The sequence below is a fragment of the Sciurus carolinensis genome, chromosome 1, assembly GCF_902686445.1.
Source record: "Sciurus carolinensis chromosome 1, mSciCar1.2, whole genome shotgun sequence".
Classification (NCBI taxonomy): Eukaryota; Metazoa; Chordata; class Mammalia; order Rodentia; family Sciuridae; genus Sciurus; species Sciurus carolinensis.
In genome coordinates, this window is record NC_062213.1 from 61740492 (window position 1) to 61758367 (window position 17876).

Below are 17876 nucleotides of genomic sequence, written 5' to 3' on the forward strand. Positions count from 1 at the left end.
AGGTTCCCTCAAATTCACCCAGTCTAAGAGGTTTGGAAACAATTCTTTTTCATTTCTTGCTTTCATATTTTCTCCTCTGACTGCCCTCCCTCCCAACACACATGTACAAACGTTTTTAAATTCATGTGCAGAAAAGAGCAGTTGGCAGTTTAAACAGTGCTTTTTGTATTTCTTTTATGCTTAATGACCATAGGGAGGTGAGGTGGTAACTATAGGATTTAATTTAAAAAGTTACTAAGAGATGATGACCAGTAGTATCTGCACATAACCTTGTGATTGTTAACTTCTGTTTATATTTAACTGTATTAATTTACTGTTAAAAACCAGAGAATGACTATATTCTGTACACCTCTTTTACACCATTCCCCTCACGTTCTAATTGTCTGCTACTAGTGTTTCTTGCATGCTTAGTACAAGACTAATCATTTAGCTGGCATGGTGGCACATGCCTATAATCCCAGCAGCTTGGGAGGCTGAGGCAGGAGGATCACTAGTTCAACTCAGCTTCAACAATTTAGCAAGACCCTGTCTCAAAGTAAAATATTAAAAAGGGCTGGGGATATGGTTTAGTGGTTAAGTGCCCCTGGATTCAATCCCCACTACCAAAACAAAAATAAAAACACTACTCATTTAAATTGATAAACTTTTAGTAGAATCTTTCTGTAATACATTTAATCAAGATGATAATCTAGACGTCAGAATTTTTGTGAAATATACAATTGAACAAATATTTGTTAAGTAAGCATTTATTCTTTTTACTTTGCAATGTTCTCAGTTACAAAAATGAAAAGGAAATAGGGATATAATTTTGTAATACTGATTATTTTTCTGGAAATTTTCTCAGATTTATCAATAGGGAAGTATTGGGATAGTTTAGCATCTGTGCTCTAATATTCTTTTTTTGTTAAATGAAATTATTATTAATATAAACTCATAAGGGCATTATGAGGCTCAACTAAGATGATAGTTGTATATGTGAATTTTAAAAGTGTCAAGTTAACTGCTTTCTTGCTGTCTAGGTAGTCCTTCTTAACATTGCTTTCTCATTGGACCTTCCATAAATGATGTCTCTTTTGATTAACCTCATAAAGAATTCCCTTAGTCTTTCATCTTTATTAGCTTAGCTAAGCAGAAATTAAGTCTAAACCTGCAAAATATTTAAGAATAGAGTAAGAAATCAAATTGTCAGAATAATTCTGAAAGTAGACAAAAAGGATATTTGTCATATGATCTATAAGCATTCCCTTGATAACTTTAATATAAATTTAACATGTTTCCAAATCATTTTAGAAAAATCACATATTTCTTGTTTCTAATTAACATCTAACCGTTTTCAGGAAAAATCTCTCCCATAATCTACTTTGAGTGTTGTTGACATCAGTATTTCTGATACTCTCTTGGAGAGCTGCCATACGTTGCTCTTGTTATTTCAGTCTGTACATATAATTAACAGGCCAGTGTCTTATCTTTGGACCTGTCCTTAATGATACTATGTTACAGGAAAGTGATAAACCTTTGTGGAGGTTTATAGATTGCTGTAGTTTTTCAGACAACCTTAACTAGTTTTTTCTGTTTTCATTAGTTCGCAAAAGTAATTATTACTCATAGGGAGGTAAACTGTAAAGAATTTGGCTTCGAATATCTTCTTTTGGTTGATGGGCATTCTCCAGTGGAACTTAACCTAGACCACATACATAACAACACTTTTCTTTTTGCTCATTTGTTTTTTAGCAATTTAACTGTCAAAAGTCTACATTTCCAGAATACATTTATAGTTTTTATTGTTTCAGTTATGCTGTCAGTGTTCCTATTGCTTTTACAGATCCCATAATAATTTTGCTTAAATTTTTATTAAAACTACCTCCCCTTTCATTATTATATTTTAGAACTTACCTACTTAAACTTTTGGTTTCTTTGTTTCAGAGAAGACCACCAGATAATTCTTTTTATGTGCGAACATGTAACAAGAATCCAAAGAAAACAAAATGGTGGTATCATGGTAAGCAGTTTTAATTTGGAGTGATAACTTTTTAGTATTTTGGTTTGAAAGATTATATATCTGTTTGCTAAGAGATGGGAAAATGAAAAGATATAATTGATGTATTTTTGTAATATGGAGAACAGTTTTTTAAAATAGTACAGGATGTTTTACAGATAAGTTAGACTAGATTTTTAGTAGGGCAAACAAAATCGTAGCCATCATATGAGTAAAACAAGGCATTATACTAACATTTTGACACTATTTTACTGCAAAAAGGAAGTCCTTAATTTTTATTTATTTTTATTTATTTTTTTATTTTTTTTGGTGCTGGGGATTGAACCCATGGCCTTGTGCTTACAAGGCAAGCACTCTACCACCTGAGCTATATCCTCAGCTAGTCCTTAATTTTTAGATCAAAATAGAACCTAGATCTTAAGAAACCTGTCATTAAAAGTAGAATTTTTTTTTTCGTTTCCCCCCCACCCTTTGTTTTTTTTTGCAGTCAGGATTAAACCCAGGACTTTGTGTGTGCTAGGGAAGTAGTTTTGATGCCTTGTATACTTAGTTCTGCTACTCTTCAGTTTTTTTGGGGAGGGAAGGGGGTTTTTAATTATATAAAACTTTTTGGATTGTATTACCCTTCAAAAAAGTTGAGGTCTGAATCTCAACATCATATACATCTACAAGCCTGGGATCCTAATTAGAATAAGATATACTCCACGTTGTACAAATATGTCCAAATAGAATCTACTATGATACATAACTAAAAAGAAAAGTTTTAAAAAGCACATTAAAAAAAGTTGAGGGCTGGGGAGATAGCTCAGCTGGTAGAGTGCTTGCCTTACAAGCACAAGGCCCTGAGTTCGATCCCCAGTACCGCAAAAAAAAAAAAAAGTTGAGATCTAAGGCTGGGTTGTGGCTCAGTGGTAGAGTGCTTGCCTAGCACATGTGAGGCACTGGGTTCAATTCTCAGCACCATATTAAAAAAATAAAGATATCATGTCCATCTACAATTAAATTATTTTAAAAATAAGTTGAGATCTGCTAATGTGAGCTTTATTAAGTACTCAATAATTTTAAGCATCCGTTGTTCCTATTGGGCAAATAATGGTAGCTTTCTGATTCAGAACTGCTAGAATAATTTCTAAACTAATCTCAGTGCTTCCCAAAAGAAGCATTTTAAATTAAAGGCAAGAAGTTGATATTCTTCTATGAACTGTTCCTTCCCCCCAACCCCCCGCGGGGGGTATTGTTCGATTCTAGGGCCTTGTGCCTGCTGAACAAGTCCTTTACAATCCTGGGCACTTGCCCTCTCAGTGTACTCTTTGTACACTGAATAAGTACAAGTGAATAAGAATCAGCCTGTGTGATTTTGTATACATAAAATCATTTGTTTTCCTGGTTGTTGGTGATGGTGGGTTTTGGTTTCTGGAAAGTAGAACTGGCAAAACTAACAGGAATCTGGCCTCCCCCATCCCCTTATTTATCCACACAGTGTGAAACCTTCTGTGTCCTCACATAAAATGAGTGAATTTTAAACTTGAGTTCTCAAAATGTTGAAATAAAAGATGACCAGAGTCAATGTAGTGGCACTATGCCAGCAGTTAAAAATTAGAAAATACAGTGAAAGAATGCCATTCATGAGAACTGCACAAATATGAAAACTTGGGATAATTAATGTTAATGAGAAATACTTGAGACCTAAAAGAAAGAAAGAAAGAAAAAAAAAAAGACAAAACTTTAAGAACTATGAAAAAAGCAGAGATACTTTAATGAGAAAACATATTGTTCTTTTTTTTTTTTTTTTGGGTGCTGGGGATTGAACCCAGGGCCTTGTGCTTACAAGGCAAGCACTCTACCGACTGAGCTATCTCCCCAGCCCCTATTGTTCTCAAAAAATGTAATTTCAGGAAGAATCTAGTGGATTAATAGGGGTCAGTGTTTGAAAATTTTGGAAGAAATAGGTGATAAGAGCAAAGTTTGAAGTTTGAATTATAAAGATAATGAAGGAGAATTTATCAGGCACTGAAACATTAACATTAAGAATAGGTCATTTGGGGGCTGGGGTGGTAGAGCACTTGCCTAGTGTGTGTGAGGCAGTGGGTTTGATCCTCAGCACTGAATATAAATAAATTTTAAAAATAAATGTCCATCAACAACTAAAAAAAATTAAAAAAAAAAGAATAGGTCATTGGTCTGGGGTTGTGGCTCAGTGATAGCTCGCCTAGCATGCGTGAGACCCTGTTTTAATGCTCAGCACCACATAAAAATAATAAAATAAAGGTATTGTGTCCACCTGCAACTTAAAATACATATCAAAAAGATAAATCATTGTATAGAATTACTCTATTAGGGCCTGTTGTATATGAGATTTGGTAAATGCATTATACATCATTGAGAAGGGGAAAGAGTCCTCAGATAATTGGTAATCGTCTGGAAAAGAATACATTTTTATCTCATATGTAAAATATTTCTATGGATCTTTTTTTAGAATACAGTAAAGGAAAAAAGTTGTTTGATTTTTAATGTGTATATATGTGTTTCATTGTTTTTTGTTTTTGTTTCTTGTGGTCAGTAGTGGCAGTTGAACCCAGGTCCTTGCTCATGTTAAGCAGTCACTCTTAACATGGGCTGCATCCCTAGCCCTTTTTGTTTTTTGAGACAGGGTTTCAATAAGTTGTCCAGGGTAGACTTGAACTTGGCAATCCTCCTCTGACTCATCTTCCCAAGAAGTTGGAATTCATAGGCATGTACGGCTATGCTCAGCAGAGCAATGCATTTTTAAAATTTGTTCTAATTAATTATACCTGATAGCAGAATGCATTTCTACTCATTGTACAGGAATGGAGCACAATTTTTCTTACTCTGGTTGCACACAATGCAGATTCATATCATTCATGCAATCATACACGTATATAGGGTAAAAAATGTCTGTCTCATTCCACCATCCTTCCCCCATACCTCCTCCTTCCCTACCCTCTCCTCTGCCCTATCCAAAGTTCCTCCATCCCATTATGGATCAGCATCCACATCTCAGAAAACATTTGGCCTTCGGTTTTGGCTTACTTCACTTAGCATAGTATTCTCCAACTCCATTTACCTAGAGTAGTGCACTTCTAAAAGCATTTTAAAAGTACAGCCCTCTCCACACTCACCCTATTGTTAGAGTACTATTTCTGTTTTTCCCTTCCTCGCTGTTCAGTAGAGAAATTTCCAAAGGATAAAATGTTTTCAAAGATCCTTGAATGTTCAAAGTATTTGAAACATTACATTATATATATATATATATATATATATATATATAAAACCACTAAGCCACACCCCCAGCCCTTTCTAATATTTTATTTAGAGACAGGGTCTTTCTGAGTTGCTCTGGGACCTTGCTAAGTTGCTGAGGCTGGCTTTGAACTCATGATCCTCCTACCTTGACCTCCCAAGCCACTGAGATTACAGGTGTATACCACCACATCTGGCTGAGAAGTTCTTTTTCAAAGAATACTTTCAGAATTGATTCTTACTTGCTTTTGAATAAGAAATGGAAAAAGGTTATATAGTGAAAACAGAAATAAAAGAATTAATTCCTTAAAATATATACAATTCATAGAAGTTTTTTAGTTTTATCTGTTACTAAGAAAATTTTTTACAATTATCTGTTACTGAGAAATCTATGCTTTCCCAATTAAAAAAATTTTTTTTAAATATACTTCAGAGATATATAATCTGTGTAAGCCAAGTACCCCACACCCAAAAAAGAGACATTTCAAATTAAATGAACTTCCTACATAATGTAATTTTAACCTGGGGTTTCTATTAGGAATTAATATTCCCAATAAACAGATTGAACTGTCCCTTTTCTCTCTTTTTTTATTCCCAATATAAATTAGCCATTTTTACAAGACATTGGAGTTTTATTCACCTAAATATAACTATTCTAGTCCATTCTCCAATTCCAGGTATAGACACTTTTTTTTCATTTACAGATAATTGTTTTTAAAATGTCCTTGGTTTGTTGCCTTACAGTGACCTTATTATCTCCAAACATATTTTCTGTTCCTGCTGGGACCCTGAATACCTAAGTTACTTCCACCATTCTCCCTTTAAGGGACAAATTCGTTGCTTAAAGGAGCTTCATATGCAATCAAAGAAGGATGATATTTGTAATTCACTGAGATGGTAGAGCAGCTGTTGATGTCATCCAACTAGGATGACTGCAGAGAATTTTCTCTGAACTTTTCCTTCACCTCTAAAAGCTAAAGCATTTAAACTGTAGCACTTTTATATATCAGAATGGCAGTTGTAGGCTCATCTTGGCATTATAGTTGAATCTGTATAATTAATCAAAAAGGTAGACTTAGCTTTAGAAAGCATAACCTGTCAGCTTTTTTTTTTTTTTTAAATACACACACACACACACACATTTTAGTTGTTGATGAACCTTTATTGTATTTATTTATATATGGTGCTGAGAAAGGCAGGCACTTTACCACTGTGCTACAACCCCAGCCCAACCTGTCAGCTTTGTTAGACCTTTGCAGATGTCAGCTGGGTGCAGTGGTGCACACCTGTCTATAATCCTAGTGACTCTGGAGACTTGAGGCATGACAAGTTTGAAGCGAGCCTCAGCAACTTAGCTTGACCCTGTCTCAAAAAAAAATACAAAGAGCTAGGTATGTAACTCAGTGGTAGAGTATATCTGGATTCAGTTCCCAATCCTGCAAAACAAAAAACAAAACCAAAGATTGAATAAAAGCTTACTTGGAATTGGATAAACTCATTGAAACACTTGCATTTCAGTTTCTAGAAACTAAATGGAGCTGTATGTCTGAGGTATCAGCCTTCACAGTTGTCCTGTGTGGTGTTAATTACAAGATGGAAATACTATTAAAATTAAAAATCTGGAATTCATTTTACCACCTGGTTGTGTAAGAGGAAGACTGAGGGGCTGGGGTTGTTGTGTAGTGGTAGAGCACTTGCCTAGCATGTGTGGGGCACTGGGTTCAGTTCTCAGTACCACATATAAATAAATAAAAATAAAGTCCATTGACAACTAAAAAAAATTAAAAAAAAAAAAAGGGAAGATTCAGCTTTTGTGCCAATGTTGAGTTATTAATTACCAGGACTGGGTTTTTAGAAAAAGCCTCTCTCAGTATAAATTTGTGATCTTCCATTTTATTAATTAGTACCCCTTGAAAATTAGGCCAAGCCTGCTGCCATAATGTTACTATGCATATTTCTTTCAAGGTATTTTGGCACACAGTGTATTAAAGTATAACCAATATATTAGTGTTGAAAGAATTTGGATATAAAAAAAAGTTGCATTTAGGGCTGGGGAGTAGCTCAGTTGGTAGAGTGCTTGTCTCGCAAGCACAAGGCCCTGGGTTCAATCCCCAGCACCGCAAAAAAAAAAAAAAAAAAAAAAGTTGCATTTGTATGTGAGTATACTTTCCTTAATTGTTATTTACTTGAAGTTTTATTATCAGTGTGTTTTCCCGAACTCTTACAGTATTCTATTTCTGTTTCTGTTCACTGAGGAATTAATATATCTGCATTGGAATGCAGATATTCTGTGTTACTAGTAAAGGCAGGAGTCCATATGCTTTGAAAAAGCAATTGCTCAGAGAGAATGGGGTTAAAGTATATACACACACACACACACACACACACACACACACACACACACACATCCTAACCAAAATAGGTTTGTGAAATAGATAAACTCACTTCAGCATACAGATGAACTGAGGAATTTACCTGTGATTCATACCTAGAATCTTCCTTAGAAAACAGGACCTCATCTGAGTGAACAAAATAATGAATGTTATATTATTAAATAAATAAAATAATTGTTCTTAATAAAAATACAAAGTATCTTTTTGTTAAACCCTAAAAATATATCAATTAGGTAAGCCAATTAGAACCCTTAATAACCTTAGCCATTTGTTTTCTGGAGCCAATATTAAGCATATTTAGCTTAGTTTTCTGAGCAATTGCTTTCCACAAAAGGGAAGACAGACCTGTGATTCTTGGAACACTCTTTAAAGTGATAAAAAGTTGATCATTGGTCAGTTACAAATTATAGTTTAAGGTTGTTATTGAGTATTGACCTCAGAAGCCTAGTTTTTTAGGAAGTAAATTGGCATAGTGTTTAAATTCATCTAACTAATTGATGAATCTTTAACTTGGCAAGGAGTAGAGAAATATCTTGCTTTTTAGAAACCATGGACTTTATTCTATGTAGCATATATATTTATATGCAGAGCATAAGATTGTCTCAAATTGATAAAAATCAAGCTCCTTTTCTTCCTGTCTTATACTTTTGTAGTTTTACCTATAGTAGTTATAACCCTTTTTGTTTGTTTGACCCTTTGTTATAAAACCACTTATTAAAATTCTTCAGTCCAAACTTAAAACAGTTTGTGTCCTCTGTTCCTGCTGCATAGCAATTCTATTATTTGCCTACTATGAATCATTTCATGAAAGAAAAGCTTTAATTCTCTGAACTCAAGAGAAAAAAGTAACTACAAATATTGTTTCTCGGTGGCAGCATCCCACTTAGTATCTACTGGCCTATGTTACTGTGTTTCTTTTTTTCTAATCTTATGTCCCTGGGAATGTCCATGGAGATGTTTTTTATATAATGATGGTTTTTATACTTTGGGGAAAACTTAATGACCTTTCTTATCTAATACAATTCTCTCTCATCCGTATTTCCCAGAAGCAAAATAAAGTTAGATGTAGTAAATATCACTTCTTTGAAACTTGTAATTTGTATATATGAGAATGCAATTTTAGTAGGGGCTTCTGAAATTCCAGAGAAAATCAAAATGATTAATATGAGATTTAATTTTTCTAGCAATTAGCTTGCCACAGATATTTTAGCTTAGCTAAGAGGTTAAAAATATTATGGTCTTTTACAACTTTTCATAGATCTGTTTGTCTTGACCTAAGATGGATTTACTCCAACTTTTTGTGTGATAGTCCTGGTGTCTAATAATCACTTCATCTAGGTACAAACTGTTCTTCGTACTCACAAATGAGCCCCCCCCTTTAGTTATGGCCCTTTTATTTAGGGAAAGAATGCCCATGGCTTTGACTCATACCAGTCTCTATACTTAGTTTATTTGTGAACTCAAGATTACATGTAATCATCATGGATTTATAATCCTACAATCCCTGTGGGTCCTGGTGTCATATCACTGGACTGTATCTTCAGAACATGCTAGTAAATTTGTTTCCTCAAAGCTAGGATATTTAAGGCAGGTAATATCATATCAGTTCTAAATTTCCTGCAACATCTGACCCAAGATAGAGATTGTAGTGTTACAAAATACTTCATTAAAGACATGATGTTTTAAAAAACTTCATATTCTTACATTTGTTCTACATCTATAATGTGTATCTTCTTCATTCCAAGTTCCACAGTAATGTAAGAAACAGATAACTTTCATATACAGCTTAAAAGATATAAACTGTGTATTGTTTTCTTGTTATTTTAAGTTTAAAGGATTCTAATGAATTAGATATTTTTGCTTATTATTTATTTTGATGCTGCAAATTGAACCCAAGGCCTCCTTTCTTAGCTGGGCATGTGCTTTGTCACTGAGCTACATCCCTAGCCTTACGATTTTTTTTTTTTTTTTTTTTTTTTTTTTTTTTTTTTTTAATTTCTGCAGTGCTGGGGATCACACCCAGAGTCTTTCACATGCTAGGCAAGCGCTCTGCCACTGAGCTACGCAGCCTAACTTATTTTTAAAATCTGGTCTGTTTCATCCTTCAGATTTTTCACCCTTTAGATTACCCAAAAATTACGGGATTATGGAATGCTCCAAGAGTTTTTGCAGCATAGCAGTCAGACTTCAGTGGGTTTTGGTTCTTGTTTAGTTTCTGAGAGTGAGAATTTTATTAGCAATATGTCAATACTGACATGGAATTGTTAAATATTTTGGTCAGTATTTTCTGAATTTTCTTCCTAAAAGCTTACATAACTCTCCAGGAGTTGCCATCAGTCTTCCTGCTTTCTGAAGAATATCTTTTGGATATATTTTATGAAATAATTTTATAAAATATATCATTTCAAAAAATTATCCATGTTACATTTAATATAATGTGCTGAGGCAACCAGAAGTTATTACAAAATAGTTCTGTGGGATTTTTAAGTGACCATTGCATTTATATGTGTACTTGCTGAAAACTTATTTTCTAAAGGGAAAATAAATAGCATTAATTTTCTATGGGTTGATTTGGAGATTGTATCTCATTGGTGAAGAAGGGTTGAATGACTTCATAGTCTAAAGACACAACCTACATTGTGTTAAATAGCATGGCAGGAGTTTACTTTCTGTCTCATTACAATTTTATCGCCCATAAAAGAATTCTCGTTAAGATCGTTACATCCTGAATATATACTAACATGATGGTTTCAATTTGTTATTTTATATAGAACTAATATGTTAAGAATATATAATTTTAAGATTCGTGCAAACATTTATATTAAAGGAATAAAACTAATCACTATATAATTGAACACAAAGTGAACGTTCTGTTTGCAAGGATTGGGGTAGACAAGTAAACTTTTTTCTTCTATTTTTACATTAGACTAACTTGTAGGTTTTACTTATGCATGCTTGACTTTTTAATTATCTTTTTTTTCCTTTTCTTCAAGATGATACTTGTTGATGCCACTGTTATCATCCTCCTAGCAGAAGATAGTCCTACTGAGAAAATGAGCACTTTGATCATTCAGTCTTTGAACTTTAACCTTTGACTGGAAGTGACCTATAGGCAATGAAGACTACTTCCTTTTACTGCATTTTTACTCGTGTGCATTCTGGGCGCATGTTGATCGCTGGTTCAGTCCACGCAACTGACATGCTTATATTAGTCATACAGTATTAATGCAGGTGTCAGGAAATGTCAAATATAATTCCATTTTTTATTTTTATTTTTTTAAGCTTTTGGAAAAGTTCCAGGTCCTCATGTATTGTGCAATAACAATGACTTCCTTGGTGGTTTTGGGACGTTCATTGCCGGCAATGAACGTTGTAACAGGAAAAGTTTTCATTAACTCCTGCCACTCAATGATTAATGCATGATAGGGCCTATGAAATGAACTTTTATCAGCTATGGTGGGATTATAAATAAAGTGAGGGATCCAACATTACTTTGAAAGTCACCCCAACTGTTTATATTTGGATTCTATGCACTGTGATCCTAAGGTTAACAGCATGAATTAACATGCGTCTTTAAAGGACTGTAATGAAAGATCATTGCATATTTATTTAATTGTTTATATCTGCTGTCAAATTGTTTTGACATGGAAGGTTTTCAAGTAACATTGGCAGAGAGGTACAATATGTTATCCCTATGGTGAAAATAAATTCATTTGTTGTATATAGTTCCTCAATCTCTGAAGTAAAGGTATGAGTAATATAGGGTATGAGTGGTTTAATCAAGGCTTTATTTTGGAAGTAAGAAAAATGGCAGTGATGAATAAATTGCTGCAGTCCATCATTTGGGCTTGTCATTTGTACATTAAAGATTTTTTCCAAGTAGATTACACTCTGTTACTTCCTGCTAGCCATCAGCATGAGCCCTACTGCCTAAACACTATTTCATTTATTTATGTTTGGAAAATCTATAAACATTTTTGTTTGCAATCTTGTTGCTTTTGTTACATTTTAAGTCAAGTTTGAATGTTATAGTACTTTAATTGGAAAACTTTTGTCGAGTTTTTTCTTGTAAAATTTCTTTACCTGTAAGTATCATCTTGTTCTTCGATCCTGTACCCTAAAATAAGAAATACATTTTTGACAGAGGCTTAATGTTTTAACAAAAGAGTGTGGACATTTTTATTTTAAAATTTAGGCAGAAGTACACTATAAAAATGGTATGTTTGCTTATTTGTCTCACACAACCATATAGATTTTCCTGGAGGATTTTGTTTTGTTTTCTTGTTGAAAAGATTTTGCTTACAGCTAGATAAAGTTTTTCTATTAAAAAAAATTGTTGAAAGGTCCCATTCTCAGTACCATGTAAGTTAATGATATAACAACTAGGTTCTCTTTTTAAAAAGTGATTAATGTATTTTATAAATTACCTTTTCACATATGCAAAATCTGTTTCTACTACAATGTTATTTTTACTAATGCCTTATTGTTGCACTCTTTTTGAAATATCCTGCAGTGAATTTATTAATCAATTTGGGCTTTAAAATAAAAGCCAGTTGGCTGAAAGGTCTGAAATATGTACCCCAGTAAAACCATCCAATCAATAATTGGTAAATGATATTTTAAAAAATTGTTTTTAATCTCTGTAGATGACATTTTGTAGCTTTATACATGTTGTTAATTAAGGGCATATAATTTTACACTCTAAAAGTATAATTGCTGAACTCAGGGGTGGGTAGACTTCAAAAATATGTCTGCTGTAGAAACAACTTGAAAAAAGTTTTAAACCATGGCCAGCCACCAAATTGTGGACACTGTTTATACTGCTTGTTAGCAGCTACCACTTTAAAAAAATCATAAACATTTTTGTTCTGTTTAACTAGATATATGTAAGTTCTCAGTGATCACTATCAGTTTTATCAGTTGCCCTGTTTAACCTAGATGAAAAAAACTTTGAATTATTCTTAGTTTTTAATAGCTTTTAACATAAAAGTTGTAGCTGTAAATTATGTATTTTCATATTTTACGTAATTGCTCTAAACTACTGATTAACTTGATCTTTTTCGATGGGGGCGGGCAGGAAATCTTTCTCCATATTGCTGGCCCTGTTACTAAAATCATTTTATAAAGAAATGACCTGTGACATTTTTTCACCAAAGGAATCAATATACCAGGTCAAAGGTTAACAATGCTATACTATATATTAATAGGTCTTATATAGCCTCAGTTAAGTTTTTTACAATAGTGTTTTAACATACCTCTCTCTACATATAGATATCATAAAGTAAAATGAAGCAGAGGAAAGAAAAACCAAATTATTTCAGTACATTTTATGACTTAAAGAAAATAAGAAATATCCTAAAATATAGGCGCACCAACCATTCAGAATTCATAATCAGGTTAATAGTACTTCCTGGAAATTAGGAGTCAGTGAAAATTCCTTTGCACTTAGATTTAATTATTTTATATGTAAGTTACATTATTAAAAGTCATAAGACATTAATCTGAGTCATTGCTTTTCCAAGGGCAAGTAATGGCTTTGTAATAAGAAAAGAAAAAATTCTCTGTAATGTGTTGTTTAAAGGCAACCAGAATACCTAGAAATGTACATAGGAATATGCTAATACCCTCTTCCCTCCATGGGGCTTTAGGCCTACAGAATTATACTTTCATACCTAGAAGATATGTATTTACTTCCTTATTTATTTATTTATTTATTTTAGGCCATTCTTGTATGCCAAATTCTGTTAAAACAGTAATACATTCAGTTCCTTTTTATGCATGCTTAGATCATGACCTTGGCACCCTTTCAAAAAAATTTTTCAAGTAGGGATTAATGCCATAGGTTTTACAAAGAAAGATTGTTTTCAGTTTTTTAAGGGAAATTTTTAAAAATTGAATTTTGTGACTGTAAAGGAATTAATATTCACCTCTAAAGAACTTATAATGTGTAATTCTTCCTTTTAACCCACAGGGAAAATAAGCATTTTTATTCCCAGAAAAAAAGTGCTGAAAGTAGCTTTTATATAGTCAAAAGTTCAACTGGAAAAAGATCTTAATCCTTGTTTTGGTTAGGTACATAAATATTTGTTATAAAGTAACTAGAGTAGTTCATTACCTTTTCCCTTCTAAATTTTAAATATATGCAAATACATATACATATATATATGTCATTGGATACCTGCAGTGGATAATTTGTTCACATTCTAAAACAGGTATCTAGTGACTGCTTAATTCCCAGATTGCATCAAAGACAAAATGACAAATAATGGAAATTAATAGTGATATGAAAACAGTATGTAACTACATGTTGTTTCTGGTAATCAAGTCTTATTTTTTAAAAAGCCTATTGTTTTTGAGAAATGAGATATTTAAAACTTGTTAAAACTTCTTAAAAATAGAAGAGGAGAGGAGGTACTGTGTGTTCAAAATTTTTTTTAAATAAAGAATTCAGTGTCACTAGTTTAAGCCTTTATGGTTACTGCTGCTTATGTTTCTCTATCTCACTTTTATTAATTTTTTTTGTACATAGCTGAATGTTTTAAATTTACAATTGTTAGTGTATATAAATTGGTTTTCAAAAAAACTGAGAATTAACCATATTTTACTTTTTTGAAGATTCTTTCTCAAAATCAGCTATAGTACTATTCTGTTACGCATGGTTGAGATCTGTCTGAAGTAGGTGAGGTGTCTTTTAATCTCTGCCAACTGACCTCAGTCATCTTTGCAGTCCTTTTAAAAATTTTAACACCCCTTTTATTTTTATTTATTTTTTACTGTCTCAAATTTGCAGTGTATCAGTGTTCAACAAACACTTCGCTTTTCTGGCTTCTAAATTTTCTTTTAAATGTTAGGGAATCTAAAGAAAGAAGATTTATAATTACATCAGAAATTTTTTAAGGCTTTAAAAGAATTCTTCCTATAAATAAAATAGATGTTCTTGGCACCTAATTTCATTCATAAAAAAAAATGGTTAAATTTGTTGAATAATTGACCTAAATGAGCTGTTAGTCCTAATTTATTTCTTTGGTACTATATGGGAATTTCACTTCTTTTCTTTTTGGGTGGTGTCTCTTCCAAAGCCTACTTATTGCTCAAATGAATGAATTATTGGTTTTTCCATTTAATTCTTCAAATCATTTTGAGATGAGTTATTTTTCTAAAATAATTTATGGAAGACTTTTGCTTACATTGTGCATTAATTTAAAGACAAGATTATATATAGCTTATCATAGACATGTGGAATCTAAATATGTACTTCAACTTAGCTCTCTGTCCTAATTGAAGTTAATGGTTCTATGATCCTGGTAAGTGATGTGTAAATTGTAAATTTAATTCTCAAATTTAGTATTCAGGCTTGTATTTGGTGACAAGTTTCCAGAATGACTATATGACAGTCTTTTTTAAGACATTTTTTTGTTGTTGATAAAATAGTTATCTGAGGCTATTTTGAATATTTGGAAGGAATGACTGAATAGAAGCTGATCTAAACATACTTCAGCTCCAGTTGTACATGTTGAGTGAAGAATTGGCGGGAAGGTAATCCAGTTCTTGTTCTGTTTCTTGGCACATGATACTATCTGGATTTTTGAGGAAAGGTTTAAACTGTTTTATCCCCCTCGCCCCCTGCCCCAAAGGCAAAAGCCTAATTTAAAAATTTCCTGAACTTTGACTTAGTAGCACAATTTGTCAGATTTCCTAATATATGGAAAGAGCGAATAATCCTGCCTGTTATTTGAAGCCTGAAAGAGACTGTTAAGTAACTTAGTAGGTTTTATCAGATACCATGAAAATGCAAGTCTCTTCCTAGTTAACTATAGTTTACATAAATGCAAATTAATTATCAGGCTCCGGGTAAAAGAATTATTTGAGTGGATTATTGGGTTAATTATCTAGTAGCAAAGAAATAAGTGCATGTTCAGATCAAAATGAATTTGTTTTAGTTGGTACAATTTTTCTTTTGATATTCAGAAATACAGGTTGTGCGTTTTATTAATAGAAATGGAAGCTCACGCTTGATTTGAAAAGGGCGGATGTATATATTTTATAAATTCAAATTGCAAAAATATGTAAAGTTACTACTTTTTAAATAGAAAAATGTTAAGACAGACATCTGTTATATATTTTTAAATACATGTATCAAACTTTTGTTAGTTGAATATAGGTTACTTTGTGTGCTTAATGGAATTCAGTAACTTTTAATAATAAAGCAGTTGTCATTTGATTTTTTCTGTATATTTGAATACTAAATTAGATAGATACTAGACTTCTTTGTAGTTTATAATAATGTAAAACTATATATTGGTTCCTGTCTGCAAAAGACTGAGCTTTTAAGGGTTATGGAAACAAACATGTCCATTTCCAAACTGAGCACAACAGAACAAAGATAGCCACTAAAACTGTGTAGTTAGTTATTCATCAGATCATCTTTACTTAATAGTATAGCTGGTTTATTTTACTGGTTCTTTATGCTTTGATTAAATAAGTCCTGATTAAAGACTGGGTGTTTTCAGAGAAGTTAGAAATTGAGAGCCAGGCACTTTCTTAGAGTTACCATGAGTCTGATGTTGTTGGCCTACAAACTGTACAACTAAGAAGGACATACTACTATAAAAACTTCTGGATGCTTTCGAGTGTACACACATCAGTTTACTTAAATGAGTTGACTCTTGAAGCAAAAAGAAGAGAGAAAAATAAGTAGAAGAAGGGAATATCGCTGCATCTGTTATTCCTGGCAGGAAGAAATTAAATATGCTCTGCTGATACTCTAAATTTTCTTTTCCACAGGGGATCTACTTGCCCCAGGAGATCCTGGTTCTCTTTGGGGCCATACTACCATGGTAGCCATACTACCATAAGAAAACATATATATATATTTATATGTATCTCAACAAACTGTTTTTGCAGCCCTAAACAACTAGATTAGTGGATGGTTAGAGATGTGCAAGAACTTCCTTTGTACTTTGATGGCAGTCTTTCCCTTTGTTTTAATCCTTAAAATAATTTCTACTTCACATAGTAGAACTTTTGTCCACTTGTTTAAGCTGCTGTGCATAAGCGATTCTGCTGAAGTACTCTCCCTATACTATTTTACACACAGATAACATGTAACAAAATTAAACACAAACTGAATTTAAGGTTCAGTGATGGTTAAAGGTTTGGTCTACTGGAATAGTAAGGCCTAAAGCTACAGTTGTTCTACATCTGTCCTATTGGAAACCCCTCTCAATATATTTCTAATTGCTTATGTGATTTTTAAAAATATTTGCCTGATTAATACAAAATATGTAAGTGGGAGAACCTTTGTGTCCTTTATAGTTCAGTGGGGTATGGAAATCTAAGGAAAGTTGAAAACAGAAAACTAAGGTAGAAAATATCTTCTCATGTCTATACCTTGCCTTCAAAGACCCAATGTGACTGACTAATAACTATCAGGCAATAATCTAATATGGATGACTGTATAATCATTCTTGTCCTTTCTTCCCTACCTCCTAACAGTCATCTATCCTAAACTTTCTGGTAATAGGCCCAGCATTACAATTGTGATTGTGTTCCTAGCACACAGTACCTAACATATAGACTTTTAATAAATGGATCTTGAAATAACTTGATTATACTTGTATTTTTCATGCAATTTTTGTTGGTTTGTTTTTTCTTTTTGTTTTGCTATTACTGGGAATTGAATCCAGAGTCCCACTGAGCTGCACTCCCAGCCCTTTTTATTTTGAAACAGTCTCGGTAAGTTGCCAAATCTAACCTCAAACCTGTGATTCATCTACCTCATCCTCCCCAATTGCTTGGGGTGGAGGGGATGCACCACAGTGCTTAGCTCAATTGATAATAATTCTGGACACCATCTGAGTGAAATGTAGCAGAACACACAAACCCTTCTGCTCCCAGAGAGTTTGAGAAGTTTGCTTTTAAATAAATTATAAATCATTGTTCATGGTTCTTTTTCTTTTTTTATACCTCTGTCCTTATCTCCAACTTATTTTTCTTGAATATATTCAATAAAGAATATAAATACTTTAAATATACCTGAGGAGCCATGAGATCATAAAGGAAACCTGACACAAAGATTAAAAACAGACTAAGCATATTTATTGAGTATCTCATATGCCAGGAGGGATGGTAGATAAGAAAAACTGTATACCCAAGGCCTATGTAATTACAAGAAATAGATAGAAAAGTATAAAAAGTGGTGACCCCCTATGAAGTACAGTTATGTG

General features: G+C 32.9%; 1 protein-coding gene across 1 annotated transcript in view; it reads left to right on the top strand.

Moving 5' to 3' along the window:
• Positions 1-15871, top strand: part of Ube2w (ubiquitin conjugating enzyme E2 W) — a 68150-nt gene extending 52279 nt beyond the window's left edge. Inside the window, exons 5-6 of the mRNA XM_047554654.1 lie at positions 1924-1999; positions 10644-15871. Of these exons, the coding sequence (XP_047410610.1) occupies positions 1924-1999; positions 10644-10657 (90 nt within the window). The 3' untranslated portion in view covers positions 10658-15871. The remainder of the gene's footprint in view (positions 1-1923; positions 2000-10643) is intronic.
• The last annotated feature ends 2005 nt before the right edge of the window (positions 15872-17876 follow it).